At 38.3% G+C, this 26,990-nt stretch overlaps 2 protein-coding genes across 2 annotated transcripts in view; one reads left to right on the forward strand and one right to left on the reverse strand.

Moving 5' to 3' along the window:
• The window catches only part of ALDH5A1 (aldehyde dehydrogenase 5 family member A1), a 50,228-nt gene extending 28,502 nt beyond the window's left edge, over positions 1-21,726 (reverse strand). Inside the window, exons 1-4 of the mRNA XM_074205920.1 lie at positions 21,430-21,726; positions 7,136-7,219; positions 4,640-4,810; positions 1,084-1,200 (exon numbers count right to left, since the gene is read on the reverse strand). Of these exons, the coding sequence (XP_074062021.1) occupies positions 1,084-1,200; positions 4,640-4,810; positions 7,136-7,219; positions 21,430-21,723 (666 nt within the window). The 5' untranslated portion in view covers positions 21,724-21,726. The remainder of the gene's footprint in view (positions 1-1,083; positions 1,201-4,639; positions 4,811-7,135; positions 7,220-21,429) is intronic.
• A 204-nt stretch (positions 21,727-21,930) lies between these two features.
• GPLD1 (glycosylphosphatidylinositol specific phospholipase D1) overlaps positions 21,931-26,990 on the forward strand; it is a 62,196-nt gene continuing 57,136 nt past the window's right edge. Inside the window, exon 1 of the mRNA XM_074205916.1 lies at positions 21,931-22,116. Within this exon, the coding sequence (XP_074062017.1) occupies positions 22,076-22,116 (41 nt within the window). The 5' untranslated portion in view covers positions 21,931-22,075. The remainder of the gene's footprint in view (positions 22,117-26,990) is intronic.

Consider the following 26,990-nt stretch of genomic DNA (forward strand, 5'->3'; position numbering starts at 1 on the left):
GCCGGTGCTTTATCCACTGTGCCACCTAGCTGGCCCTTTTCTCTTGTTTTCAAAGGTTATCTTTATACACAAATACATGAATACGTCAGTGCCTAACTTCCAGCTCCTTTTCTGCTGTTTATAAATAAATCTAGATCTTCTCAATCTTAAAAAAAATTCTTCACTTAATCCTACCATCTCCTCTAGTTATCATCCTATATATCACTGCTCTCTTTCTCAGCTAAATTCTTTGAGACAGCCATCCACCCTTGGCAACTCCTTTAGTACAAGCCCTCATCACCTTTTGCCAGTACTATTGCAACAGATTTCTTAATTGAAGGTCTGTGTCAACTCCTTACCCAATGAGCTCCAGGTTCAAAGGAAGTTCCACATTTGGCATGTAAAGCCTTTTATAACTTGACCCTTTCATTCTTTTCCCGTTTTTTCAGACTTTATTCCTCTCCATGCATCTCACCATCCAGTGACTTGACCTGCTTCTTGTTCCTTGAAGTGCATGTGTCCTTCATACCTAGAAATATTCCACACCTTCACCTAAGCCTCAGCTTCCTTGGTTTCTTTCAACATTCAGCACAAATCCTACTTCTGCAAAAGGATTCTCTTATTGGTACTTTCCTCTTTTAGATTACCTTCCATCTTCTGTATTTATAAAACTCTCATTTGCCTGGTTATTTATATATTGCATTCCCTATTAATGTAACCTTATTGAGAGCAGGAATTGTTTCTTGCCTTTCTTTGTATCATAAATCCAAAGGCCAAGAGATTCTTGCATCATTCATCCGTGTTTCCTATCAAATCAGGTCACAGGGTGAAATGGTTCTGGAAAAGGCAAGTGAGAAGGATGTCTCACTATAATAAACATAATGTGCACATCATGCCACCATTAATTTGGTTGGCATGGTTTCCTTTGAATATGAAGGACAACTATTATTATTATTAATAACAGTTAGTCTAGTACCTAATATATTGTAAGCTTTTAATGAATGCTCGATGACTGAATTAATGGGCTGGACTAGTTGGTTTATTAAGGTCCTTTCTGATTTTGAGTTTATAATCTTATATGAATGAATATATGAAGAAACTTACCTCACCAAGGGCCAGGGCAGAAAGAGGGGTATCTTCTGCAGGTTTAACCACCACTGTGCAACCAGCTGCTAAAGCTGCTCCGACCTTTCGGGTAATCATAGCACTGGGAAAATTCCACTTGGGTCACAAAGAGGGAAAAAAAGAAAGAAATTACAAGATAGCTCTGGTTACTCAACTGGTCTATTGGAAGACAAGTTATAATCATCACTGACTTCTAGATGTGTTAACCACTAAATACTAAAACTTGGCCACTCTATAATTAAGATTCAAAGCCTATTGAGAAGGCTTTTTTTTAGGTTTTTGCAAGGAAAATGGGGTTAAGTGGCTTGCCCAAGGCCACACAGCTAAGTAATTATTAAGTGTCTGAGGCCAGATTTGAACTCAGGTACTCCTGACTCCAAAGCAGGTGCTCTATCCACTGCTACCTAGCTTCCCCAGAAGGCTTTTTTTTCCTTTGGTAATTAACAAAAAAAAATCTGTACAAATAAAACCATGTATGTGTGTACTTCTGACCCAGGGCCAGTGCTCCATCCACTGTGCCACCTAGCCGCCTCAAATTTAATATTTATTTATGAGTACCAGTAACCCATATTTCCAATGAGCAGACTTAAAAATGTAATAATCTTGCACAAATGGGCTTTGAAGGCAGTGAGTTGGACATATTTGTGCCAGTGGTAAACAGATTTCAAAGTGTTTGTAAACTTGGATGGAAAAAAAGTGATATCTTTATTTTCATTAACTTCTAACTGAAATTTAGCATTTTCTTCAATTATTTTTCAAACATTTTGAGGGATCCACAAGATTCATCAGACTTCTGTGACACAAAAGTGATTTAAGAACCTCTGGTCTAAGCATTTTCAGGGGCTACAAGTTCTATAAATATCAGCAGAATGACCTGGGAGTTAAACAAGTTAATTCACATTCAAACTATAGAATGAAGAAAAAGGAAGGTGAGAGCTCTATTGTATTTTATTCATGTATTTGTAAATAGAGACAGCCAGGGTACACCGTAGTTAGAGGTTGAGCCTAGAGACAGACCCAAGGCAAGTAATTTTTACCTCTATTTATCTCAGTTTTCTCAACTATAAAGTGGAAAACACAAGAGTCAAATGAGATATTTGTAAAATGCTTGGCACAAAAATCTGGTATACAGAATAAATGCTAGTTCCATTCCCTTCCTTTTCATTCAAATCACATTAGGAATATTAAGTTCAGTTCTGTAAAGTGCATTTTAGAAGGGATATTGATAGGCAGGAGCACATCTACAAGAGGGCAACCAAGGTAGTAAGATTTGAAACCATGTCATCACAAAAATTCACTGAATTGGGGATATAGAAAAGAATTTGGAGGCACATGAGATCTATCTTCAAATGTTTTCAAGGGACATCATTAGAGCTTGAAGGAGTCTGGAGATCAAGTTGTCCAAGTCCCTCATTTTATCTGAGGAATCTGAAACCAGGGTAGTAAAGGAACTCACTAACTAGTCCAAGGTCACACAGTTAGCTAGTAGCAAAGTGGCTACCCCAAGAGCAATGCTCTTTCTAGGCTACCAAATCTTTTATTTTGCTTGGACATGGAGGGTAAAATAGAAATTAACCAGTTACAAGGAAACAGATTTTGCCTCATATAAGGAAAATTATTTCACAAACAAGGTTGTGCAAAAATGTGTTTAGGGAGTAGCAATGTTCCAGTTATGAGTCAATGTCAACCAGTGGCTGAATGGGGATACTATAGGCAGGGTTCATGCTCTGGCTAAATGTTGGATTAGATTGGGGGGAGCAGGGAATTCTACTTCTTTTTGGATCATGGACCCCTTTGTGATCTGGTTTAGTCTACAGACCTCAGAATTTTTTTTAAATTTTATAATCAAAGTAAATGCAAAATTTCAGTTATAGGTTAATGAAAATAAAGATGTTAGTTTTTTTCCCTCATCCAAAATCATGGACCCCCTGGAGATCTGTGAACCCTGGATTAAAAACCCCTGATGAAGATGATTTTTGAAGTTCCTTCCAGCTTTGTGTATAAAAGATTACAAGATTTTGTATTTGTTGTTGTTGATGATGATGATGATGATAACCATGAGTTAAGCAAACATTTTACAAAATGTGACCCATATTAAAAAATGGCTTTTTAGGGTTTGGAGTGTTACATAAAATTAGGTTTAACAGATAGCTTATTGTCTGATCTTGTTACCTCTTAGAATTCTTGTCTCTTCTTTAAGGATATGATTTCTCTCTCATCACACTCAATTTGGATCAAGGTACAATATGGAAACAAAGTAAAGACTGACAGATTGCTTCCCATGGGGTGGGGGTGGGGGCAGGGAAGTAAGATTGGGGGGAAATTGTAAAACTCAAATAATATCTTTAATAAAAATAAATTTAAAAAAATAAAAAATAAAATTAGGTTTAAGAAAGAAACTTATTAATCTCAATAACAAATAGGACATGTCATTATGAAATGAGTTACCATTTCCTAAATAAAGTCCTTGCATTCCAATAACATTTATCTCTACATGACTCTTAACCATTTAATTCTTTTAAAAATAATTCTCACCTATCATTGCCACACTGGAATATTACAACAAAAGTACTGAGTGACAAACTCACGTACATTTAAAAAGGAATCAGGAAAATCAAGAACAGGTTCTGCAATTTTAGGAGGAGTGCAGCCACTCTTTGACATTTATTGGGTTGGGGTGCAGGACCCTTGGGAATGTGGAAAACCATGAATAACTCCAAGCCTCACCCCCTCACTTCACCTCAGTTTTCATAATTCTAATCATATTTATTTAACACACAAAACAAATAAAACAACTCATCTGCACTCATATAAAAGGTGCAGTTTCTATGCACTAGAGATTATCTCATAAGCTATATAATATTTGAAGTCACCATTGCAATTGCTTCATGAATTTCCTTCTACCAAAAGCACTGCAGAGAGAAATCCTGTGACTGAGTTTGGATAGTAAAGAGAAGGTATTCTTTTTTTTTGTTTTGTTTTTTTAGATTTTTGCAAGGCAAATGGGGTTAAGTGGCTTGCCCAAGACCACACAGCTAGGTAATTATTAAGTGTCTGAGACCGGATTTGAACCCAGGTACTCCTGACTCCAGGGCTGGTGCTTTATCCACTACACCACCTAGCCACCCCTGAGAAGGTATTCTTAAAGAGAGTACATGGAAATAGTTCTTTAGTATACTGAAACTTTTAACAAAATTTCACTGTTTATAATAAATTTATTTATGTGTTCTTATGGTAGTAAATGATAAAAATAAATTAGTAATATACATATGTATGTATTTATGGACTAATTACATTTTAGTTTTCCTTATTCACATATATTATTTGTGATTTTCTGAAGTACTCTACAAATCTCCAAAATCTTCCATTTATCAATGGCTAACCTGTGAATAACCAAAACTATGAATGTAAAACCCATGAGTATCGAGGGAAGACTGTACATCTTATCACACTGAAGAACGAATAAACTATTTGATAAGTCTCATCATTTCCCTATAAATGATCCTTTTAAGATTGAGCAAATCCTTCCACTTACTGGGGTGATGATGGCAGCCACCCCAACAGGCTGCTTCAGGACCAGGCCCCTCCTGTCCTTTGCAGGAGTATAAATGATGTCTCCATAAATGCGTCGTGCTTCTTCAGAAAACCACTCCAAGAAAAGAGCTGAATAAAGAACTTCTCCTTGGGCTTCCTTTAGAGGCTTCCCCTAAAATTAAACCAGAAGTTTATAAAAGATACATCTATTACCAAATGACTTAAGGTTTTTTTTTTTTTTAGTTATTATTATTATTTTTTTTTTGGCAAGGCAATAGTGTTAAATACCACACAGCTAGGTAATTATTATTATTTTTTTTTAGATTTTTTCAAGGCAATGGGGTTAAGTGGCTTGCCCAAGGCCATATGGCTAGGTAATTATTAAGTGTCTGAGGTCAGATTTGAACACAGGTTATACTGACTCCAGGGCCAGTGCTCTATTCACTGTGCCACCTAGCTGGCCCTCCACTGCGCCCCCTAGCCACCCCTAAATGACTTGAGGTTTCACCAGGATAGTGGGAAGGACTCCTACCACTAGAGAAGAATTACAACTTAAAAGTTTACAATTTTCTCTAACCAATTAACAATGGTAATGTTAATAAAATGATTTGTCCACTGTCACACAGCTGGTGTCAGAGGAAGGATTCCTTCTGACTTTCAGGGGTGGGGAACCTCCGGTCTTTGTCTTGATGATGCATAGCCAAGGTGGCCACAGGCAGGACTCAAAATTCAAAAAATCCAGTAGCTTTTTAGGAATGAATTAATTAAATGTTTGACAAAATATAGCATGGAAATGATATTATAAATATGCAAATGACCCATGGCAGAAAAAAGGTTCCTCACCCCTGTACTAAATCATTCTACAAAAGATTAAACCATTCTTACACATCATAAAGTCACATCTTTGATATTTCCAATATCTAAAAGGCTAATATTGTTAAGTTCAGAATTTTAAAAAAAGCAAAAAAAGCAAATAAAGAAAATGCTTGCAAATGCTTTTGTATTCTTCAAATTTTGAAAGACTTTGGTCAGTTTATCCCAGTTTCCCAGTTCACTGATCAGCTTTGGGCTGTAGAGAAATTCCTCAATTTATCATAGGTCTTAAAAACAGTATCACAATAGATGATGGAAATAAACAATGAGTTCATGTCCATTAGGTTAGATGATAGATAGAGCACTGGGCTTGGAATCAGGAAGATCTGAGTTCAAAATCAGTCTCAAATATTTAATTGGTTATGAGTCACCTACTCTGCAGAGCTCTAGGGAGGATTAAATAAAATGTCTGAAAATACCTTAGCAGAATACCTTACACATAGTAGCTATTATATAAATGCTAACTAATAGTAATAATAATTATTATTATCATAATAATAATTGTTATTATCATGATAATAATACTTTTATACCAAGATCCTATATTGGTATAATTTGTTATATGAATCTTCAATTTTCACAGCTATTCAAGAAAATGTATGAGTAAAAAAAAAAGATGAGTTGGGCAAGAACAATAGATGTCAAGTGTTGAACTTGTTTGTGTAGCATGGGAGACACTGGTACGGGACTGCCCAGAATGGTGTGCCCTCAAAGCCAGTGCTGTGCTCTATGAGCAAACTTCAGAATTGAATCAGCTCAAAGGAAAGGTGAGATGTGTAAATTTGGAGTAAACACTCCAAGTGTTCACATGGACCATGTGCCTGACCTGTGGTAGAGCATTCTGAGCTTCTGTTGCCTGATCAGCCAATCAGACACACTGTAGCTCATCATTAACATGTCATTTTTGATGTCATTTTTGTCTTCGAAAATAAAGGAAAAGAACCAGTCCAAGTATTTTCATTGATCTCCCAGTCATCAAAAAGAAAGGCAGACCCCAAACAAGATAAGGACCCCAGTATCAAATTTGGACATAGGCAAGAACAAGAATCTCAGAAGCAGGCATGGATGGACCATGATCTTTTTTGTTAGAAAGAGCTTCCAAACCAATGAGACCAAAGATCCAATAGAATATTTGACTAACTAATCAGCATGCTGGGGACTTATCTCTTACTGCACAATAATAACAAAATTAAAGGGAAGCTTAAAGGTCTTTGTTTAGCAAAAAAATTCCTGGATACACCTACACCTACCCACAGAAGGGACAGGGAATACAGAAGAGATTCCAGGGCCATCCTGTTCAATACATATCTGAACAGGAAGCTCTCTACAACATAGTCAACAAGAAGTTGTTCTACTGCTACTTAAAGTTGCTCTCCTATATTTTTAGCATAAGAAATAAAGAAAACCTTATTTGAACCATATAGATATATATATATGTGTGTGTGTGTGTGTGTGTGTATGTGTAAAATACACATACATATGTGCATGTATGTGTGTATGTATACATATTCCTGGTCTCAGAGTATATATCACTGGCCTTTGGCTATTTACTAGGCTTCAAGCCAGGAAAAATCACTGATGGGGAAAAGCTATAGGAATCAGACAGGCCACTCATTGTACTCACATTTTCAGCTGTGATTATCTTGGCAAGGTCATCCTTATTCTTAATCATCAGATCATACCATTTTCGCAGTAATGAACTCCTTTCCTAAAAGACAAACAAACAGAGAGCATTATTTAACTGGGCCATGGTTCAAAGAGATGCATGTCTATAAATTACTTAAAACATTCTAGGCATATGGGATGAAGTTAGTAAAGAAAAAGAGATGGGATAAACCCAGAACTCAAAATTCTAGAGATAACAAAGAGATCTGCCTGATTGAGATAATATGAAAAGGACAGAAAGAAATGAGGCTGAGAATGGAAAGTGAGGTCATTTCAGATTTGGCATAGTCCAATCAAAATAGCCCTCTGTTCCTTATGGAAGACCCCCCCCCCCCTTCATCTCTGTGCCTTTGCTCAGGCTGTCCTCAATTGCCTAGAATGCATTCACTTCCCCTTCTTGGAATTCCTGTTTATTTTCACAGCTCAACTCAACAGCTACCTCTATGGGAAAATTTTCTCATTCTCCCCCAGCTTTTAGGGCCTCCAATCAAAAAAATTCCCTTATATTCATTTCATGTATATTTACTTCTGTGTAGAGAGATGTCTCAACATAATGCAAGCTCCTGGAGGGTATGGGACTGGTTCAATTTTGTCTCTGCATCCCCAATGTCTGGCATAAAATGGGCACTTAATATGCACTGCTGATTAATAACAAGGATTGGATTTTATTCAATAGGAAATGGGAAATCCATGTTTTTTGTATATGTATTTTAAAATGATAAACAATTATTAGATGTAATATAGATGTAAAATAAGAAGTAGAATCTTATTTATTATAAAAATCCTTAGCCTTTAAAATGCTAGAACCAAATAACCCCCGCCCCAAAAAAAAACAAAGAAAGAAAAAGTCAAAAACCTTTTGTTTTGTCCTCCAGGAAGATAAAAATTCTACCACCTTTTACCTTTTTTTCCCCCTTTGTTCTTTTCTTATTCTTTCTGAATAGAGGGTTACAGTTTATATGTACCTGTAGTCAAAGTATATACTTACACTTCTGCTGATTTTATTCTATATCAACTTGTAGAGGACTTTTCATATTTCATCTTATGCATTTTATTTATTTTTTTAAAACAGCATAATATTCTATTATATTAAGACATAATTTATTCAGTTACTCTCAAAACTGCTAGACATAAAGAATTCTTCTATCTTTTTGCTATGACAATGGAAACTACTGATAATATATTTATGTACATGAGTCCCTTTAAAAAGGATTTGGAGAGAAATTCATAGCAATAAAATCATTGGGTTTAATCAGTGTCATGTTGTTGTTTTCAAAAAAAGTTTGTAACCATGTATAGTTCAACCAGCAATTAATGTTTCCATTTTTGTCTTTTATTTTTTCTATTTTGTTGAGTAAAAAATGGAATCTAATGGTTGAGAAATTTGATTGCCTTTTCATGTAGTTACTAAAGGTTTATATTTCTCCCTTTGTGAACTGTCCTCCAGTGGAGAGTGTATATTATTAATCTTATAAAAATATATCAATTCCTTATAAATTATAGACCTTTATCTGATATATTGTATTTTTTTAACTAACAAGTTTCATTAAATCCTGGAGATACTGTCTTTTGTTATGTAAAATTTCTTTATCACTGAGAAAACTCCCTGAGTTTTGGCCCTAAATAAAGAACTAGAATGAGAATGACCAGTGTTAACCACCAGTTTGGTCTTAAGAGAACACAAACAGGGGCGGCTACGTGGTACAGTGGATGGAGCACTGGCCCTGGAGTCAGGAGTACCTAAATTCAAATCCAGCCTCAGACACTTAATAATTACCTAGCTGTGTGGCCTTGGGCAAGCCACTTAACTCCATTTGCCTTATAAAAAAAAACCCCAAAAATAAAAACAAACAAAAATATAAGAAAACACAAATACAAATTTGTTTAATATACATGTTTAATAGTAGTTCTAAGCTCTGTGATCAGAATGCAGATGCATAGGACAGGGGTCCAGTTAGGGGCTGAGGCCTCAAAATAAGATCTTGGGACCATATATTAATAGGAATTATTCAAAGGACCAAAGGATGATTAGCAGCAGCCAATGAAATCACAGTATATGTTACAGTTTCCTTCCCTGATGTCTGCTTCATGTCATGTTTGTTCAGGGTCCTTCTACACAGGGGAGAATGGCAGGGAATGTCACTCAGTCAAGGATTTCCCATAGGGAAAGGAATGCTCTATATTAACTCAGGATGTCTAGGCCTTAAATGTCGGATTATCAGCAAATATGAGATTTTCCTCTCTAGGATGTTTGTACCATACTGTCTGAATAAGGGATTTACAGTTGCTATCAGAAAGATAATCAGGCAAGTTTCCTGTTTTCCAAGGAGGAAGCTGATATCTTTACAACTCAGATATTAGAGGGAGAAAAATCAGACTCTGATCTATATATAGATCATATATATTTTAATTCATATACATTTTATTTTTCCATTTCTAGAAATACATCATGTACATTTAATACATATATATTTTAAATTTATGTAATATAGATATAAAATTCACTGTTCATGTCATTAAAGGAGCTTATCACAATTTATCAACTCAGGGAAACCTGTGTCTGAGGGTGGAATATCAACTTCTCTCCCAAAGCAGATAAAACATAAGAAAAAAGGGAAGCTTACAGGATAGGTAGTGGGACACTAAACAATGGAGCTGGGGGAAAGAGACTCTTACATAAGGATTGGGAAATCACTCTCCTGCAGAGGTATTTTCAGGACTTCAGAAGGCCTCCTTTATTCCACAAAAAGTTTAAAGGAAAGCCTCCCTCAAGAAAGAGAGCTAATTCTAGAGTGAAAGCCTAGAAGAGAGTATCAGTGTTATATCATCCAAGAGGGAGAAAGGCAGATAGTTTTCTTTCTAAACCAAACACCTCCAACCCCCTACCACCATCACATTTCTTTAATCAAACCCACTTATTTTATCTCCAATGATTTCTACTGTCTGATTGTTCATCAAAAATTTTTGAACACTAGAATGACAAGATCAGGTCTGTGAATTAGGAAAAATATCTAGCAACAGTGCGTAAGATGAAGTGGAGGGAGAAGAGATTGGAAGCAGAAAGACCAGTCAGAAAGTTACCATAATAAAATAAGGGAGAGATAATAAGGGCCTGGACTAGGGTGGTGACAGTAGGAACAGTAAGGAGGGGACACATACCAGGGATACTTTGGAGATAAAACTGACAGGACTGGACAATTGATTAGAAATGTGGGAAGAGGAAAAGGGAGGAGTCAAATATGACTCCAAGGTTTTAAGCATGGGTGACACTGTCAATGGTATCACCATTCTCCCAGAGATAGGGAAATCAAGAGAAACAGGTTCTGGAGAGAGAGTGGGAAGAAATATGAGTTCAGTTTTACTCATGTTGAACTTGAAGTGCTAATGGGATATACAGGTGGTGATGCCCAGCCCAGTGGGCAATATAACTCTAGTTTCAGAGAAATGTCCTAACTAGAGATGACATCTTGAGAATCATCCATGTCAAAGAAATAATTGCAACAGTAATGAAAGAGATCACCAAAGGAGAGGGGCCAAATAAGGAAGAGAACCAGAGATGGAGGCTTAAAAAAGGTCTACAATATGGGGACAGGAGATAAGAGATAAATTAGTTCAAGAAATTAAAGAAATAGAATACAAAGAAGAAAAATGACATAAAATTCTGTTTGTCTTTTAAAAATTCCTTAGGACCTGACTTACACCTACTTTTCCATTCTTATATTACTCTTGTATATCTATATAATCCAGTAATACAAGATTCTTTACTGAAACTCTAAGGGATAGTTTCTCTCCTGATTCTGGGCATTTTCACTGATGTTTTCCATGCCTGGAACTCTCCTCCCTCTACTACTGACTTCCTTTAAATCTCAGCTAAAATCCATCTCTGGAAGAAGCCTTACTGAATCCCCTTTAATGCTAGTGCCTAATTGCAATTGTAGGCAAACTATTCTATTTCTCCCATTAGATCAAGAGTTCACTAAGACCAAGTAATGAATGTTGCCCTTCTCTATATCCTCAGCCCTTAGCACAGCAACTGTCAAAGATGTGTTTAATGCTTGTTGATTTGATTTGGCATAGTCCTTTCCCTCAAGGAGCTAGAATCTATTGGTGGAATATGACATATGTAAATAAATATGATACAAGATAGAATGGGATAGGGGCAAAAGAAAGATGTGGACAAAGTGTTCTAGGAAATTTTGAAAATGGAGAAATCATTTTCAAGTTGGAGGGTTATGGAAGGAAAGCTAGGAAAGGGAAGGACTCAGGGAAAACTTCATGAAAAAGGTGGAAACTGGGCTAAGTTTTAAATGAAGAAAAGGATTTCAATAGGGGGAGATGAAGAATCACAGAATCTGAGAATTGGAAGGAACCTAAGCAGTCATTCAGTCCAAGTCCTACACAAAAAGAATTCTCATTATGTTCCCAACAAGTGGTCAGTCAGCTTCTGTCCAAAGATTGCCAAGGAGAGCCTCCCACCCCCAACCTCTGAGTCAGTCCATTCTTTTGAACAGCTCAAAACAAAGGGGACAAGTAAGTATACAAGGCATGAGAAATGGTATTTATAAATACTCAGAGGCAGGGTAGTACTTAAAAGGAGGGATGGAGAAGAGTAATGTGCTTGTGAGGAGTCTTAAATGGCAGGCTAAGGAAGATTGTTTCCTATGAGATAGGTAAAGTCAAAGCATATTAAGTACTAGTAAGGGTGCTTGACATGTGTCTACATGCCTACCAAACTGTAGGCACAAATTATTATGAACCTATATTCCCCAAGCAGAAAATTAAGACTTTATAGCGCTTTTACTATTCTATGCATGAACACACAGTCTGAACCTGTATTCACACTCCTTTCTCAGCTGGATTATTCCTCCTTACTCTTCTGAGTAGCCTGACAAGTTTTCTTCCATTACTTCATAGAGATGTTCTTTCGAGTAATGCCAATAAACCTGAAAATGTTTGGGCCTCCTTGAACAAAAGGTATTATAGACCTATAATAACAACAATAAAATACCAATTGTATCTCGTTTACTCACAACACAGTAAGGATGCTATGAGCTATACATATAAACTTACATATATGATGATAACAACATTTTGGGACAGATGAAAAAAACACACCAGGACCTGTTGACAGGAAAAAACCTAATCAAGCTTAATAATAAACATCTGAGGACAGAAGATGACACTGATGGAGAGAAAAGAGAAATGAATAATTTGTGTATTATGACAAACTAGAATGAAAAAGTTTGCTTGAAAAAACACAAAGATTATGATAAAAAGGGTAAAAACATCACTTGTACAAAAAATATTCATAGCAGCCCTGTTTGTGGTGGCAAAGAATTGGAAATCAAGTAAATGTCCTTTATTTGGGGAATGGCTTAGCAAACTGTGGTATATGTATGTCATGGAACACTATTGTTCTATTAGAAACCAGGAAGAATGGGAATTCAGGGAAGCCTGGAGGGTTTTGCATGAACTGATGCTGAGTGAGATGAGCAGAACCAGAAAAACACTGTACACCCTAACAGCAACATGGGAGTGATGTTCAACCTTGATGGACTTGCTCGTTCCATCAGTGCAACAATCAAGGACAATTTTGGGCTGTCTGCAATGAAGAGTGCCATCTGTATCCAGATAAAGAGCTGTGGAGTTTAAACAAAGTTCAAGGACTATTCCCTTTAATTTAGGGGGGGGGAACCAGATATCTTATTGTCTGATCTTGTTATCTCTTATACTTTTTGTTTCTTCCTTAAGGATATGATTTCTCTCTCATCACACTCAATTTGGATCAATGTACAACATGGAAACAAAGTAAAGACTGATAGATTGCTTTCCATAGGGGGAGTGGGGGTGGAGGGAGGGAAGTAAGATTGGGGGAAAAATTGTAAAACTCAAATAAAATCTTTAATGAAAGAAAAAAAAGAAAAAAACACAAAGATTTAAAAAAATTCTGCCTCAAAGATTAAATACACTGGTATTAATTTAACTGTATAAATTAGGGAAGGGGAGCAGAAAGAATAAGGGAACTGGAGGCAAGGTCCTGAGAATGCTGTGGGGTATACAACGCACAAGAAACAGTCCCTTATCCTCAATAAATCTGCAACTTAGTTATGGAGGTAAAACAAACACTTGACAAAATAACAAATAACATACAAGCTATTACAGGTAATAAAAAAATTAGATGACATCATGATAAGTCACCAAGGAAGTAGGAGATGCTGAGCTCTGGGAAGAGTGAGATTATCAAGGGTTGGAGTGGTCTAAGAAGATTTTTATAGAGAAGTTGGGACTTTAGCTGAGTCTTGAAGGACAGAAAAATTTGCATAAAGACAGAGAAAATCAGGAAGGCATTCTAGGTAAGGACAATGGATTCAGAGCATGACTATTTTTCAGCCCTCAAAAAGAAGCTGGATTCCCTTACTAAAGATGGAAATTGTTGAATTTATTAGAAATTGTTGAAGTTCTCAGCTCCAATAACTAATTCATGATGATGATGATGATGATGATGATGATGATAACATTGATACTTCCTCAGTGCCTTACAATCACAAAGTGGATGATATTGCCTGATCCTCACGTCACCTTGGGCAGTACAAGTATCATCATCTCCATTTTACAGGAGAGGATACAGACATTCAGAGATTAAGTGGCTTGTCCAACATCACCCAGTAAGTTAGGGTGTTGGGACTGAAATCCAAATCTCCTGACAAGTCCAATGTTCAGAGGGATCTGGGGCCAGTTCAATAGAGCAAACATGGGTATTTGTCTGCACTGGGTCTCTAGGTATAAAATTGATGACATAAACATTAGCTGATTCAAGATTTAAAAATTTTTATTCCTTGTTACAGAAATAAAGATAAAAAGAATGCCAGAAAAGTTGGCTCATTTTATAAGATCTGCTACCATATTAATTACATTTATGGGTGCCAGGGGGGGCGATTGGAAGTGATAAATGCTAATGGCATGATCAATATCATAAGCCCCTCAGCAATAGTGGAAACAACGAATGCACCATTGGTGGACTTGAGAACTAATGCAACCATTCTAGAGAGCAATTTGGAACTATACCCAAAGAGCAATAAAACTATGCCTACTCTTTGATCCAGTCATATCACGACCGTATCTCAAAGACATTATAAAAAAAGGGAAAGATCCACATGTACAAAAACATTTATAACAGCTCTTTTTTAGTGGCAAAGAAGTGGAAATTGAGGAGATACCCATCAATTGGGGAATGGCTGAACAAATCATGCTATATGAATATGATGGAGTATGATTATTCTGTAAGAAACCATTAAAGGGTGAATTTCAGAAAAGCTTGGAAAGACTTACATGAGTTGATGCTAAGTAAAGTGAATAGAACCAGGGGAATATTGTAGACATTAACAGCAACCCTGTATAATGATCAACTATGATACTTAGCTCTCCTCCTCAGTACAAAGATCAAAGACAATTTTATTTGTTTTTCCAACTACTTGTAATGGTAGTTTTTTACCAAACTTTTATTTTGCAAGGTTTCTAGTCTTACATTTTTCTCCCTCCCTCCCTTTCCCCATGACAGAAAGTAATCTGATATAGACTCTACATTTATAACCATGCTTAAACATAGTTCCATACTGATCATGTTGTGAGAGAAGAACCAGGTCCAAATGGCAGAAAGAAAAAAATTTAGAGAGAAAATGACATAATGCATAAGACAATTTTTAAAAATTAAAGATAATAAATTTTGGTCCTCATTTAAACTCCATAGTTCTCTGGATATAGTTATTTTCCATCACAATTCTTTTTAAAGTGTTTTTGATTATTGTATTGCTGAAATGAACATGTCCGTCATGAGTGATCATGACCCCTCGTTGTTGTTAATGTATATAATGTTCTTCTTCTGGTTCTGTTCATTTCATTTAGCATCGATTCATGCAAGTCTTCCCAGGCTTTTCTGAAATCCCATCCTTCATGATTTCTTATCACAATAGTGTTCCATCACAAACACATAACACAATTTGTTCAGTCATTCCCCAATTGGGGATCAAAAACAATTCTAAAGGATTTGTGTTGGAAAGAACTAGAGTCTGAATGCAGACCAAAGCATACTATTTTCCATTTTTATTTTGTTTTTGTTTTGTTTTTAGGTTTTTGCAAGGCAAATGGGGTCAAGCGGCTTGCCCAAGGCCACACAGCTAGGTAATTATTAAATGTCTGAGAGACCGGATTTGAACCCAGGTACTCCTGACTCCAGGGCCGGTGCTTTATCCACTGCGCCACCTAGCTGCCCCCATCTTCCATTTTTAAAATTTGCTTTAAGCTTTTTCCCTCTCGTGATTACCCCCCTTTTGTTATGATTCTTTTTTCTCAACATGACTAATATAGAAATATATTTAACACAGTTATACATTTATAACCTATATCAAGTTTCTAGTTGTCAAGGGGAGTGGGAAGGAAAGGAAGGAAAAAAAGAGAAAAATGTAGAACCCAAAATCTTAGAAAAAAATCATACTGAAAACTATTTTTGCATATAGTTAGAAAAAAATACATTTATATTAAAAAACAAAGCTTTCAGGATACCTTGAAAGAGACCATCTGAAGATCATGGCCACATGGAAATGAATATTTTTTAGTTTTCCCACTTTAGAACATGGGTCCCTCACTACACTCTAAAAAAATAGGGGAGAAAATAATTTATTTGGGTTGCCTTAAATGCACTTTTTCCAGAAGGCAAAGAGATGAAGTTGATGAAATAGTAATAGTAAATTTGTTTCAGTAACAAAAGGTGTCAGTGGCAGTGTTGGACTTAGAATTTAAGAGCTGAATTTCTTCTCCATCTGTCCTACCCACCAAACTTGAGATGAGTTTCTGTGAAGAGTATTATACTCAAATTCAGCCTAACCCTAAGAGATCCAATCACCACATTATTTCCCTGTAGAAGGATAGAAGGGAGGCTCAGGACTATACAAAATCCTGGGTTTCTGGCAACCAAAGACAGTGGAAGGTCCTAGAGAGGGTGGTGGTGGCACTCAGAGGGCAAACTCCCACCATAGAGGCTTCTGCTCTATGATTTCAGTCACTGTCTCCTAAGATAGAAAATCTCTTTCCTATATTTCAGCCTTGAAACTACAAAGACCCAAGTCCAAGTTGTGCCTCTAACACTTATGTACAGGGTGGCCCAGGCAACTGTCCAAATTGCTAAGAAAATGTCAATCTGCAATTAGAATTTTCTTTTTTGAGCCAACTGGGGTTAAGTAATTTGCCCAGGGTCACATGGCTATTACATGTTTGAGAGCAAACTTGAACTCAGGTCCTCTTGACTCCAGGTACTGTATCCACCTCCTAGCTGCTAAGATAGATGGGGGTGGGGGGAGGAGAGAAAAAGAGAAGAGAGGAGAGTTTTCTTATCCTTGCTACTAAGGCAATCTCCAGTCCATTTCCTATTCCTCACTTTCATCTCTATCTTCTTCAGTCTAATTCCAATCCATTTCAACCTTTTGGAATCCCTGCCAATATTGTTTTTTAGATAAACTCATTTAAGCTCTTTACTCCCCACTTATTTCACTTCATTTACCTTTTTGTATCAACAAAAACCTGGTTTTCCCTAAAAGACACTGTATCTCTTAAAAACCTCCTGTATTGGATGCCTCTTCCCTCAAATCCTGTGAGAATTAGAAATGTGCTATCTTGCACTTGAGCTTCTAGACTATCCCTCTGTCACCATCACTCAGCAACCTCTTCTTTGACATTTACTCCATCCACCTATATAACCCTAAGTAGATCTTGATCATAATCATCTGCTGTTCCCTATGCCATTCTTCCTTCTCTCTCAAAGAGTTAAGTATCTGCTTTAGTTTTCCTCTCCACCTCAATCTCTGCCCACATATCTAAGGAACTTAATATATATATGATGCCCCCTCTTTTTTAACCTTTTTTTGCCAGTTCATCATATTCTTCAATTTTTGTGACTCAGACTTTCATTTTATTTCAGATACACAGATAGTCATACCCTTTTATTTCACCATTATCTATATGGGTTCTACTACCATAAAACATAATTCTCTTTCTTCACTCTGTATACCATCTGCTCTTCTTTTGTTTCCCCCCTTATCACTCCTCTTAAATGAAGGCTTCTTCCTTACAATGATATCCAGATACCTACCTCAAAAAGTAGTTGTAAGGATCATATCTGCAAAGCAGCTAGCAAAGTACTTAGTATATGGTAAGTGCTTCCTTCCCCATTTTTCTGGGTTATCACTCTGCTCTGGCTTCATTTTTTATTTTTTAGGTTTTTGCAAGGCAAATGGGGTTAAGTGGCTTGCCCAAGGCCACACAGCTAGGTAATTATTAAGTGTCTGAGGCCTGATTTGAACTCAGGTACTCCTGACTACAGTGCTCTATCCACTGCGCCACCTAGTTGCCCCCTCTGGTTTCATTTTTCTCCCTTCAGTCTTGACCAGTTCAACCATATACCATCCTCTCTTCTTGAGATTTAAATCCCACAGATTCAATCCTTGCCCTTTTGTCAATCATGTCTTATTAAATACTCCCCTTAAGATTCTCCTTTTGTCCTTTTGCCTATCATACCTTATTAATCTAATTTGGGATGCCCCTACCATCCATCTTATCCACTCCTACTCTTGTAAACTCTTGAGTGAAAATCACACAACAATGCTGATTGGGTTCACAATAAATGTATATTACTCATTAAATAGTCCCTTGCTACTACATGGAAGTCCTTTTATTCCTTTTCCTGATAGTCAGCTATACCTCATAAAGGCTATTCTAAATCATCTCAACTCTCCCCAGATCTCCTATACTATCTCCTCTTCCTTTCTCTCAGCGGAGAATCTTGTCTCTTAGCATTCATTGCAAGTTCCTTTCCTCAGATTCAGTTATACAATCAGCCTATGCAAATGAATCCTAAATCTATATAATCGGCCCTAACCTTTTTCCTGAACTCCAGTCATGGGTTACCAACTGCCTGTGACATCCCTCCATCTGGATATCTCACAGGCATCTCCTATGTCCAAAAAGGAACTCATGATATTTTCCCCAAAACCTATGTCTCCTTCAAATTTTTCTATTTCTCTTAAAAATGATACCATCCCTTTTAGCCACCCAGTTGGAGAATCTTGGTGTTATTATTGACACATCCCTTTTGTAACATAATTTTCAGGTCATCATACTTGGTCAAACATTTAATTCACTCCTTAAAAACTCCTAGATTTATTGAATTTTGAGTCCTGCCTTTGGTTGCCTTGGCAGTGTCAGACCAAATGATGTGAAGGGCCTTATAAGGCCCTTGAGTCATGTGTTCCCTGCCCCTGCATTACACCATTATTTTCAATTGCACTTCTACAACTGGTCCCAGTCTGGTAAAGTTTCTTCTCAGAATAGAGTTTTTAAATAAAACAAGGATCGCAAAGAAAATCAGTTATATTAAAATATATATATTGAGTCACCAAAATATTAAAAATCTAATTTTTGGAATCCTATTAACTCTTACACTTTTGCATGTTCCCTTATTTCCACTCATAAAATCACTCGTCTGGACTGCAAAATGTCATTGGTTTTCTTTGAAACAAAGGAAAATAATAGACAAACAACAAGTGATCTCCATGATCTCTTTTTTTAATCTATCCTTCACACAGTTGCCAAGATTATATAAAAAAAAAAACACAGGGGCGACTAGGTGGCACAGTGAATAGAGCAATGGCCTGGGAGTCAGGAGTACCTGGGTTCAAATCCGACCTCAGACATTTAATAATTACCTAGCTGTGTGGCCTTGGGCAAGCCACTTAACCCCATTGCCTTGAAAACCTAAAAAAAAAAATTAAAAATAAACACAGATCTGATCACATCACTCTTAGTCAAAAATCTTGAGGTTTCCCTCTTGCCTCTATGATAAAACATAAAATCTTCAGGCATTTAAAGTCCTCTACAACACAGATGTCAAAACTCCAGACTGCTAGGTTCCTGCCTGCAAAATTCTCCAGACCCAGACTAAAATATAACTGGAAAATGTTTAACAAGATAAATAAATATATGACACAAATAATGTTAATTCTGCTAGGTTGCACAGTAGATAGTGTGCACAGTAGATAGTGCCCCAGGTCAGGAGTAAGAGACACCTGAATTCAGACACTTCCTAGTTGTGTGAACCCTGAATACTTAACCTTATTTGCCTCAGTTTCCTAAACTGTAAAATGAGCTGGAAAAGGAAACGGCAAATCCCTTTAGTACCTCTGCCAAGGAAACCCATGAAAAAGGGTCACAAAGAATTGGACATGACTAAAAATGCTCAAACAACAAGAAGGTCAATATGTGGCCTATAAGATATCTGTTTCTATTTAATTTGACACTAGTAAGTTTATAATTTGATTGTGTATTCACTATTCAGGTCTATTATATATATTATTCCCCTACATGTTCCAGTCAAATGAATTGATTAGCTATTTGGTATACATATTTGGCTCTTGGCCCTGGGTTTGTGTACCTTGTCTCTTAAAAGCCTCAGTTGCCATCAGTAGATGATGCCTTCTATGAAAAGTTTTTCCTGATCCCCTGAGAAAGTGTGATAGTGTGTTCTTTCCCTCCTTGATTTCTTTTATAATTCCTTATCTGTGAACATTTTCCAACTCCACTCTCCCTGCCTAAATGTAGAATAATATAAGCTTCTTTTGGACAAAGGTTGATGTTAATCTTTGTAAAACCAGTACCTTAGTAGTGCATTCTGGCCCACAGAAGTCAGTTAAAAATATTTTCCTAAGAATCATTTTTTTTTTTTTTGGTCCTTCATTCTTCAAGAAGAACATGACATCAGGGAGGTGATGCCATCACATGCACATGAACTGGGTGTGAGTGAGAGGGTAGTGTGCTAAGCCATCAGCCTCACTTTTTCCTCCAGAGCCATCTGGTCCTATGGTGAGATATGAATCAGGACAACTGGAGATGGCCCTGGATGCAAGGCAATCAGAGTTAGGTGATTTGCCCAGGGTCACACAGCAAGTTAGGGCCAAGTATCTGAGTATCAAGTATTCGAAGTCCTGTCCTCCTGACTCCAAGGTAGTGCTCTATTCACTTCACCTTCATAAGATAGAAAGTAAAATGCTTATATCTATTTTGTATCAAAGAAAAAAATTTAAAAAGTAATGTCTTTTTTGAAATTTGGGGATAAAGCATTGAATTATTCTTTTTTCTAGGTTATGGGAAATCTGTAATATCATGTAACTCTACAATCTACTGGGAGAATTCTTAATTGGCTGAGCCTGCGATTGAAATAGGGATGAATGAGGTCTGTCCAGAAAGACCGGCTGAGTGAATATCAAATGTGTGTGGATTTGAAGGGGGAAAATGTCATTCTCTCTCTTTTTTCCTTTTTTTTAAATTAAATCAAGGGGTATTTTTTTCCAATTTCATGCAAAGGAAGTTTTCAACATTCATCCAATTGCAGATTTATGAGTTCCACATTTTTCTACCACCTTCCCTTCCCCCCAAATCATTGGTTTTGAAATGAATAGGAACCTCAATAAAATGGTTATATTCATATAAATATAGAAGTCCCACTTAGTCTACTCTATTTTGCATGTTTCTGAATTCCTTGCCCCCTATATACCTTCTAATTTTATTTTCTTTCTCCCTTGTGAATAAATCTCACCGAAAGGATATAGAGCAGAGGGGGGAAAAGGGAGAGTTGGTATGAGAACTGGGACATTTAGGGTCAGGGACATCAGCAATTGGGGTGCGGATGACCCGAACCCACGTTTAGTCTGGTTCGGTGATTCCAAAAGGTGACCTAAGTATCGGTAGAAAGAAATTTGTGGCCAAAGGCACGGTTGTCTTGGGTGGGTTTCTGGGTGGCTGATTGCCCTGGAAGCCAAGGTTATCTGTGGGCTCCCTCGGCCCTGATCCCACGCCCGGCCCGGCCCGGGAGCCCAGTCCTTGGCTCTTCTGCAATCAAGAGATAAGAGCCACACCCCAGGCAGAAGTTAATAAATCGATCCCAGATGCGGATAATGATGCAGCCTCGCGGCAGGCGGGCAAGCAGACCCGGCGGCCACTTCCTTGCAGCAGGGAGCTCGGGCCGGGCTCTCCCTCTCGCCCTCCGCCCCCGAGGAGCCCCCGAGGAGCCCCCGAGGAGCCCCCGAGGAGCCCCCGAGGAGCCCCCGAGGAGCCCCCGAGGAGCCCCCGAGGAGCCCCCGAGGAGCCCCCGGGCCCAGCCCCCCGTGCCGGCGGTTGGGTCGCCGCCCCCTCCTCCCCGGGCACCCTCACCTTGGCAGAGACGCCCCTCCAGCTGCCGAGCGCCCGGTGGGCGGCGCTCACGGCCCCCCGGGCTTCGCCCAGCCCGCAGTCGGCCACTCGCCCCAGCCGGGCCCCGCTGGCCGGGTCCCGCACCGCGAAGGTGCCGGCGGCGGGCAGCCAGCGGCCCCCGACCAGGGCGTCGGTGCGCAGCAGGGCCTGCGGGAGCGCGGCGCAGCCCCGGCGCGGGGGGCGGGCGGGAGGCCCGGCCAGGCGCAGGGCCAGGCGCGGGGCCCGGCGGAGCCGCAGCGGCGAGCAGCCGGCCATGGTCCGGGCGGCGGCGAGCAGGCGAGTCCGCGCTCGGGGCGGGCGGGCGGGCGGGCGCGGGGGCCGGCGCTCGGGGCCGCGCAGCGCGAGGCCGGCACGCAGCGTCCGCACGCCCCCGCGGGCACGGCGCCGCCCTCCCGCCCCTGCGCGCGCGGCTCCCCGGGCCCCGGCCCCCGGCGCCCGCCGCCCCCACTCCGGCCCCAAGTATCCTTGGCTGCCTCGCAGCCTCCCCGCAGGCGCGGGGCCTGCCCGGAGGGGCCTGGGACCCTTTTGCCCATCTTTGCGTGATACAGTCATTCTCATCTCCGGCGCTGAGGAGGAGGGTGTAAGGGGACGTTTTGGAGAAGGAATAATGAGATTTCTGCAGTGGGGAAGTGGCATTCTGGAGCAGGGGTACAGAGCGCGCTTTGGGCATCCTTCCTTCCTTCCTTCCTTCCTTCCTTCCTTCCTTCCTTCCTTCCTCCCTTCCTTCCTTCCTTCCTCCCTTCCTTCCTTCCTTTTGCAAAGCAATGCCAAGTCACCAGCCTCACTTTTTCCTCCAGAGCCATCTGGTCCTTTGGTGAGATGTGAATCGGGATGACTGGAGATGGCTCTGGAAGTGAGGCAGTTGGGGTTAAGTGACTTGCTCAGGGTCACCCAGCGAGTTAGGGTCGAGTATCTGAATATCAAGTATTCGAACTCCTGTCCTGACTCCAAGGCTAGTGCTCTATCTGCTTCACCCTTTGTAAGATAGGAAGCAAAATGACTGGATCAAAGGAAAAAAAAAATTTAAAGTAATGTCTTCTTTGAAATTTGGGGATAAAGCATTGAATCATTAAGTGTCTGAGGTTGGATTTGAACTCAGGTCCTGACTTCAAGGCCCTGAGAATTCTTTTTTTGTTGTTGTTTTTTGTTTTGGGCATTCTTCTTTTCATCTTTAGAACCGTCACATATCTTTGTTACTTTATTTATAGGATATAAAACAAATACTTTATTTTAACATAATTGGTCTGTCACAATCTAATTCTATTGGGCCTTTCCAAACATATCTCATTAATCCTGTTTCTCTGATTCTTTGCTCCCATAGAACTGGAGCAGTAGTTGTTCCCTGATGTTGACCAGTTTTCTCCTACTTTGTACTTCTTCCTTGTTTAGCAGGACACACTAAGCCTCAGATTATTATAACTGGGTCATCTCTTCTGTGAAGACTTCTCTGAGTCTCACTCTCCTCCCCCCCATTAGAAGTAACCCCTTATTTTCTTATCTCTCTGTCTTCTATTACACTTATAGCACTAGACTTCTAATAGCTGTTTGTCTTACTTTCTCTCTCACCTGTAAGCTCCCTGAAGGCAACCTTTTTCTATATGAGACCTGTCCGGATTTTCCCCTCCCTTAACTCACTAACTGCTACCCCCACCCCACCATCACCATCACCTTGTAATTACTTGGTATACATTTTGTGTTATCTTATATGTGTACATATTTCCCTTGATGGAATATAAGCTTCTTGAGGGCAAGAATTACTTTGCTTTTGGGTTCCTATCCTCACTGTACCTTAGACATAATAGGCATTTAATAAATGATCAATTTGTAGTATCTTTGTATCCCTGACTGCTGGCAAAATTTGCTTCATATAGACCTATTCAGGAACGTTATATTAATAGTGCACCAGTGAAAAGAACTGACCAGAACTGAGGAAAGTCTTTTGGGATTTCAATGATAGTACCACCTTTTGTTGTATATTTGGGGGGCATGTCCTTGAAATGCACTTGTAGATGATAGAAGGTCAAAGTCAATAAGCTCATATTTGTCTAGTATCCACTTTATGCAGAACTTAGTGCTAAAAGCACCAAGGACTAGTTAAAGATTCATATAATTCTATGAGCAATTATCATGTCCAAAGTATGGGATTCTGAGTATGAAAAGACAAAACTGAAATCATCCTCATGAGAATGCCAAGGGTGCTTGCAGTCCTGAAAGACACCAGTGGTTTGAATGATAGATTGATTTAATAGAATAAGAAGACTAAAAGAACAGAAAGATTTTAAATGGAAATAACAAACATTTAATTTAGAAATATGGGGGACAGCTAGGTGGGGCAGTGTCAGGAGGATGTGAGTTCAAATGTGACCTCAGTTACTAATTACCTAGTTGTGTGACCTTGGGCAAGTCACTTAACTCCACTGACTTGCAAAAACCTAAAAAAAAATTGGAAATAAGTGTTTGCCTGTGTTATTATCCTTACCTTAGAAACATTGATATTTTAAATAAAAACCCTGCTTAAGTCCTCTCAATTGGATGATGATGATGATAATAATAATAACAATAATAGTAATGGTAATAATCATAATAAAGCAATACTGCTCTCTAAACCTGGTGGGTTCAAATTAAACTTAATAACAACCATTTAATTTTGAATTAATAACTTGAAAATGTTTTCTCTTTCCAATAACATTTTATTTATCAATTATAGATCTTTTGATTTTCTAAAATTTTAAGCTTCTACCTTTTCTAGCAGTGATTTCTCATTTGTAGACAATTAGAGAGGACATGTTTATTTTTAATTTTTGTGGCATCAAATTTCAAATTTGATTTGAAACCACAAGCCTAGGACATTAGCTACTAATACCTAGAAGAAGCAGCAATAACTATGTATTTGGTGGGTGAATTGAAATTATCTTAGGTTTCTATCTTTTCTTGGATGTAATGAGGAAGAATGAAAAGAGAGTGGCTTATAATTAATTACAAGGAAATTGTATTCTCTTTCAAATCTGTGGAATGTCAAGTTGAAAACTGGACTTTTATACTGCTGAGTTTTTCATTCATTGCCTGCTGAGAGGGTGCATCTATGTCCCTAACTCATCCAGTTGTGATTATTAAAGATTTAGAGCTGAAAAGAACCTTATCTCATAGTCTAAACCCATTAATTTTACAAGTAAGAAAACTGAGGTCTAGTGAGGCACAAGATCATAAAGGCTGTTAATAAAAGAGTTATAATCTGAATCCAAGCCCTCTGATTTCTAATCTATTTCTCCCTCTTCTGCATTACTTTGTTGTTGTTGTTGTTGTTTTGCAATGTAGTGGGGTTAAGTGACTTGCCCAAGATCACACAGCTAAGTAGCTATTAAGTGTCTGAGGTCAAATTTGAACTCAGGTCCTCCTGACTCCAAGGCTGGTGCTCTAAACACTGCTGCCCCTGCATTACTCTATTTTAACTCATGATACTGCAAAGTTTCCATGAGGTGAACTATAATTTCATGATTTATTTCAAAATCTGTTTTTAAATCGTAGACACCAAAATACACTCAGATTACACTCACATTGCCATTTAAACAAAAACCTTCACTAAATTTGTTTTATAGGCATAGTTCATTTGTAGTCTGATAGGGAACACTGCAGCTTAAATGAAACTGTAGCAAACTCTTTGGTCAAGTATAAAGGGAATAATTATCTCCTAATTCATTTATATTTTGAGTTCAGGTTCTTACATATTAAATATTTTCAAAACAAGGTATTCCTCTACCTCCCCCCCCCCACCAAATTAAGAGAAAGATTTTTTCCCTTTTTTTAAAGTTCCTAGTCAATTGGTTAGATTATTGAATCAGTTTGACTCTTTCATCATAATTCTACTGAATAGTGAGGTGTATGTTGGTATTGCTGTGGTATGATGAACTGGTTAGTTTGATATTTCCAGATTTTTTTTTTATCTCTATGCCAATCCCTTACCATGTTGTTGTTACTATTGTCTGTGGTCTCTCCAGATTGTGTCATTTTTATCTCTGCCAATCCCTTACAAATTTGTTGTTATTGTTGCTGTTGTCTTTGGTTGGTTCTTGTCTATTGTTGCAGCTGCCTCCCCTAAAACTCATACATGCTGGGTGGAGGGGTGAAGAAAAATATTGTGGTGGTGGCAATAGTGTTTCATCCTTTTATTTGGTCTTTTGAAAGCTTGCTTGGTAAGAACAAGAAATATTCTGTAGGGAAGTAATGTGGATAAGGTTATCATGGAATGATTTTTTTTTCCTCTCCTGAAAGTGATAAATCTGTGTTGGCAGTAATGTTATGAATCCAAAGCTATACTATTTTCCCTGATAGGCACTCCCTCACATTTCTCTGTAGCAGTTCTACACTGAAATCCTTACTTAAGTAATAGCTGTGCTCTCACTTGGTCATCAGGAACCCAAAGACCTAGATTAGAGAAACAAAAATCCTACGTCTGATGCCTTTGGTTCTAGGGGAAATTTTTATGATTCTCATGTTAAAACAACCCAGGCAGAAGAAGACACCCTAGAATTGGGAGCCTGAAGGGCATTTTAATACTTAACCTTTTAGTTCTGAAGTAAGCCTGAATTTCAGTTTGGACCAGAGTCTTCTAAGTTCCTCCTGGAGATGATCAGGGTATTGGACACTATTATAAATCAGTCTTATTATAAATCTGACTGATGCCAAGTGCCTAGGACTGATTCCAGGGCAATTTGTAGATTAAACAAGAATTGACTTAATAGAAACACAAGCTTTCAGAACCATTTGTTCAACTCCTAAATACTTTACTTTTCTCTTTTTCCTCAGTTTGGTAAAGAATTTCTCTGACTAGTGCCATAGCCACTTCAACCTAATGCTTAACAAGGGTACCCATTGCCTTTTCTTCTTATCCCTGTCTTCCTTACTATAGAAATATTAAGAATGGAGTTATAGGTAATAGAATCAAGTAATAGAATGATTAATCAGAATCTAATCTCTAGCAATAATGTCTAAATAACCACTTCTGCCTCCTCCCAAGGCTGTCTTGCCAAAGGATATTTTAACAGGTGATGTATATACCTAAAACATAGTATTACATTAATAGTACCATAAGGGCAGTTAGTTGGAGAAGTGGATACCTATCTGTTTGACCCTGGGCAAATCATTTAACCTCAGTTTCCTCATCTGTAAAATGAGATGGAGAAGGAAATGACAAATCACACCATTGTCTTTGTCAAGGAAACCCCAAATAGGGTCATGAAGAATGAGACACTTTTGAAACAACTAAACAACAATAATCACCGTAACCAATAACCAATGGTTTATGCAATATTTCTATGGGAATGTGCTCGGTGTTCCAATCACTCAATACCCCATCAAGGAATCTACTAGCTCTTATAAATTTTATCACCTTTGGTTGAACTTCAAAGAGTTGGCACCTGGAGGGTGGGAGCACTTAGGAGTCTAGATAGGTCTAATTGAGAATTAGAGGTCATCTTATCAAGAGATATTTTTTCTATTCTGACTGACCTCCAATGCCTCACTGT

Source organism: Macrotis lagotis, chromosome X (assembly GCF_037893015.1).
Source record: "Macrotis lagotis isolate mMagLag1 chromosome X, bilby.v1.9.chrom.fasta, whole genome shotgun sequence".
Lineage (NCBI taxonomy): Eukaryota > Metazoa > Chordata > Mammalia > Peramelemorphia > Peramelidae > Macrotis > Macrotis lagotis.